The sequence below is a fragment of the Poromitra crassiceps genome, assembly GCF_964638095.1.
Source record: "Poromitra crassiceps genome assembly, chromosome: 19".
Taxonomy (NCBI): domain Eukaryota; kingdom Metazoa; phylum Chordata; class Actinopteri; order Beryciformes; family Melamphaidae; genus Poromitra; species Poromitra crassiceps.
Window position 1 is genome coordinate 25,490,000 of NC_139646.1, and position 5,000 is coordinate 25,494,999.

Below are 5,000 nucleotides of genomic sequence, written 5' to 3' on the forward strand. Positions count from 1 at the left end.
GATGAAAAGATGTCTTTGCTGTGCAGCATGTGTGGCAGGCCCGGCGCCACGAGGGGGCCTAAGGGGGCTGAGCCGCCTCAGTTCAATTTTCGGCCCCCTCACTTGAAAAAAAAAAAAAAAAAAAAAAAATTTTTTTTTTTTTAACACATTGACTGCCAGCCGTTTTTTTTTGCTGTAGGTAGCTTCTGCCAAGCCGTTTTTTGAGGATTATGGCTCATTTTACAAGAGCCGAGGATTCGTTTCAGCTTGGAGTTTGTGAACATACAATATCTCAAAAGTACTAATAGAATGTGTACTTTCTCTGTCTAAAAGAGTTAGTTTGTAGAGTTAGTAGTTATGTAAGCATTAGCAGTTGAATACAGCATGGTTTTAGCGTCAGAAAGAATATTCAGAGATAAACGGCTTTTTGTGAAATTGGATGGAACAGTCACTTTAACCATTCATTTTTGGCTCTCTCTCTCTCTCTCTCCCTCCCCCTCTCGCTCTCTCTCTCTCTCTCCCTCCCTCTCGCTCTCCCTCCCTCTCTCTCTCTCTCTCTCTCTCTCTCTCTCTCTCCCTCCCTCTCGAGTTGCTTCAACTCCTCCCTCCGTGGGCGGACAAGCTTGTCACCAGTCAGTGCTTTGCTGCTCTCCTGTGCCTGCATGTCTGCACGGCCGCTGTTTGAGGAAGTCGGGATGGACTCGCTCGTTTGGAGTTTTGGTTGAGAGAAGCTTTTGCGATTCTGGTCATATTTATGCTGCGTGTTTCAAAGTGTGTTCCTCCACCTGTAATCTATCACCCGATCATAGTAGATCGGCTGAATCTATTATGTAAATTTGCAATCCCGCATCGCCAGCAATCAGCGCGAAAAGGAGAGCGTTTTCCCCCATCCATTTTTCATGAGAATGGCTGGGCTGAGAATGGCGTGACAAGTTAAAAAAATGCTTTCCTTCCTCTAGCCAGGAGAGCACTGTTGCCACTTAGTGGGTCGGTGGAATGGGTTGTAAACGTTCGGTGGCTCCAATAATTATATAAGAGATGTAAAAGGGTTAGATGCACAACCCACCGTCAAAAAAAAAAAATCGATGCCAAAAACGTGTAAACACGTTGTTGGCAGGGAACAGCTGGATTCTGAAAACGTGTTCATACGTTGTTGGCAGTGAATGTGTTAAGAATGCCGTAGTTAATCTATAAAGGCCAGTTAGGCAATGTTTGTACCTGACATGTTTAGGCTGCTGTTTCTGCAGTCTTCATCAAATTTGATCAGTTTAAGTTGATGTAGGCTACCCCCTGTAAACATAGCTCTGTTGTTTCAGAATTGGCAGGGAAGCGCTATTTGCTGTGCTTTGGTTGTCACAAGGTGTCAGAGATGTAGCTATTTATTAAATTTGAACCTATGAACCCTTGAACCTCTATTAATGCCTTAATCTGCTGCTGTGAAATAAATGTTTTATTTGATTTTGAATAGTAGTCTTTCTTGTGTTGTTATTGTGCTTTTCAGAGGTTATTATGGTTAAAAAGTCCAGAAATAGGCATAGCGGGTATATAACCTATGTTTTACGATATAAAAATATCATATAAGAAAGAAAAAAAAAAAAATCAGCCCCCTCGCCAGTTATAATAGCCCCCTCAGTCATTTCACCCTGGCGCCGGCCCTGATGTGTGGGGTAGAGGCTGGTGCACAGTGGCAGTACCTCTGGCCCAGGGCGGGACGCTGAAGGGGATGTAGCGCTCGGAGAAGAGCAGCAGGACACTGGAGGACACGGCACCAAACGCAAAGCCATAGGACCAACGGTTACTGAGGCTGCCTATAGTATCCAGTGGGCTGGGACACAACAGTAAGGACAACAATCATAAACAACAACAAACCAGTGGGCTGGGACACAACAATAAGGACAACAATCATAAACAACAACAACCCTATCTATCTATCTATCTATCTATCTATCTATCTATCTATCTATCTATGTATATATCTATCTATATATATATATCTACTGTATCTATGTATCTATCTATGTATCTATCTATGTATGTATCTATCTATCTATCTATCTATCTATCTATCTATCTATCTATCTATCTAACCAACCCTTAATTAATGCACCATTATTGAAAAGTGTTACACATTAGTTAACGCTAATTAAGGGTTAATTACTGCTCACTAAGCATTAATTCTCTGTGTTGTGGTTGATGTTGATATCATGACTGTTGTTGCAGACTTACACCACAATAGCGAAGCGTCCCTCCAGGAAAGGCAGCCTGTGGTCAATGGGAAGTCTCTGGACTCTTCTCTGGAGGAACGACAGCACCACTACTATCATCACCTGGAAGAGAACACCTCAATCATATAGACCAGGGATGTCAGAGATACGGCCCGCGGGCCGGATCAGGTTTCATCCGGCCCGCGAGATGTTTTGGAATATTAAAAAATATATATATATATATGTATATATATATATATATATATTTTTTTTTATAATAATAATAATTATTAAATTCGCACACCATTATCATGAACTACGTGTGGCTAATAAGCAAGCTAAGAGTTCATTCATAAGTTAATTAACCTGCACTACAAGGAAGTATGTCAGTAGGTCATCAGGTGTAAACAAAGCTGCCATGATGCCACGCTGGAATTGAATCGCGCATTCGGCTACCTACCAAAAAACAAAGGAATCAACAAGATGCTGTCGAAAAAGAGAAAGGTTGACACGGAATGCAGGCAGTTTCAAGAGAAATGGAAAGAGCAGTATTTCTTTTGTGAAGTAAATGGGTAAATGAGTCGAGGTGATTTTAGTAAAAAAAAAAATCCGGCCCCCATGAGGTCTCAGTTGAACAAATCTGGCCCTCTACCTAATATGAGTCTGACACCCCTGATAGACAGACGCTTTTTACGGAATTGTGTTGCTAGGGAACCACCTAGCTTATGTCCTTTCAGCTATTGTATTAGCTGGAACAGGAAGTACGCTAGGGGCAATTTAGAATGTTTATGTTGTCAAGTTAAAAGCGTCATACTGTATGTAGCAACCGTTTCATAAACGCAATAACCCGCGTGAGGCTGTGGTTTACAGCGTGCCGTAAACAGCTCTTAGCCATCACTGGAAAATCACTGGAAAATCACTGGAAAATCACTGGAAAATCACTGTAAAATCACTGTAAAATCACTGTAAAATCACTGTATTGCTTCATTTGAAACCTAGCTTACTTCCTGTCAGCTATTAGCACACACTGCAACAGGAAGTAAGCTAGGGGCAATTTAAAATGCTTACGTTGTCAAGTTAAAACCATCAATAAACACAAACACAATATGAGGACAACACCGCTGCTCTACTGTAACTGTGCAAGTGGACCGGGACATCCAAAACATCCAAAACGTTTTATGTGCGTGCGTCTCTATGGCTACGTACAATCGCAACGTGAATTTGATACAAAACGTCTGCATTTTACGTTTGTAGAACGTGGCATTTTACAGTTCTGCCAAACTACAATCTCAATGTAAATTTGAAACAAAATGGCGGTTAATTTGCAAACCTCGCGCCACCTTTCCAACGTTAAACGCAAATAAAACAACTTTGTTTAGGCAAGTAAAACAACTACTTCTGTACTTACAGCTGGGATGAGGGAGAGGTGCAAGAAGAGATCCATAGAGATTCCATTGTGACAGATTTCATCTGTGGAGCTCCTGGAGGAACAGAGGACATATTCACACCAACAACATGACATGAGGGAACACAAATGAACTGAACTGGACTGAATGGAACAGGATGGAGCAGAATTGAATTGAAGGGAATGCATAGGATTGAATGGACCAGAACCAAACTGAACCAAATGGAATGGAACAAAATAGAACTAAATGGAACTGAATGGAGTGGGACAGAAGAAAAGTAACAGAACTGAATGGAATGGTATGGAACATACGACATAATAAAACGGAACAAAACAGAAGTGACTCTAAGCATATCATCCACCCACAGACAGCAGAAAGTGATTCACTGAATGGAATGGATGTGAAAGGAACCGAATGGTATGGAATGAAACGGAATGTAACTGAATGGGCCAGCATTGAGACTGCTGGCTAACAGGTCCAGAACACTTCCACATTTACAGCGCCCAAACTAGTGGCTCGTTAGTGCAGTGGCTCAATTAGACAGGTGTACTTGACTTACTTAGTTGACACTGCTAACAGCCAGAGCTAAATGGATGTATGTGATTGTGATATTGCTGCTGCTAGCAGCTCTAGTTCATCTGGCAAAGGAGAGAATCCCCAAACTGAGCATCCCTGGCCTCATCTGAACCAGCTGTTCAGTATGACAGACAAGACAGACATAGACATGCCGGGACTGTGCTAGGTACGTGCTGTGCTGTATGTGTGAAATCAAATTACAGTACTATGGTAAATAATTAAAATATAAAACATTTTCCGCAAATGTACTTTTACTTAGTAGGCTACTTTTAAATTGTCTACTTTATTTATTTATTTATTTTTTTACTCTTGCTTGAGTAACTTCCTGAACTAGTAATACTTGTATTTTCACTAAAGTTACAGTAGTACTTGTACCTGCGTAGGATTTGTCAGTACTCCTGACACCTCTGTCCTTACCACACAAACCCAAGGAGAACAAGGGGAACTGGTACTACTACTAATATAATTTAACAGGTGAATGTCTTATGTCTACACAACATCAACACTTTATCATGTCTGTTCATGCAGCACCAATAACCAATAAATCAATGTGTCCAACTTCATGCTCTGGCTTGTCTGAACACAGCCAACATAGTGGAATCACATGAATCCTAACTGTATAGCATTACTGTACCAATGAGGCAATTTACACCTGCCATCAACATGTGTTTTCTGCCATCAGATTGCAATCTGATTGTGCTTGACCACATTAGCCTGATTCCATTTACACCTGGCGTTAACATGCGTTTTTCCTTATCCAGATAACATCCAGATCACTTATTAACACCCAAAACGGTTGTCCTCTCAATCCGCATACAGTTGCTGTATCCAGATT

The 5,000-nt window shown here is 41.2% G+C and overlaps 1 protein-coding gene across 1 annotated transcript in view; it reads right to left on the minus strand.

Moving 5' to 3' along the window:
* Nucleotides 1-3,645, minus strand: part of stra6l (STRA6-like) — a 17,317-nt gene extending 13,672 nt beyond the window's left edge. Inside the window, exons 1-3 of the mRNA XM_083655905.1 lie at nucleotides 3,592-3,645; nucleotides 2,206-2,306; nucleotides 1,674-1,804 (exon numbers count right to left, since the gene is read on the minus strand). Coding sequence (XP_083512031.1) covers nucleotides 1,674-1,804; nucleotides 2,206-2,306; nucleotides 3,592-3,627 — 268 coding nt within the window. The 5' untranslated portion in view covers nucleotides 3,628-3,645. The remainder of the gene's footprint in view (nucleotides 1-1,673; nucleotides 1,805-2,205; nucleotides 2,307-3,591) is intronic.
* Nucleotides 3,646-5,000: the final 1,355 nt, after the last annotated feature.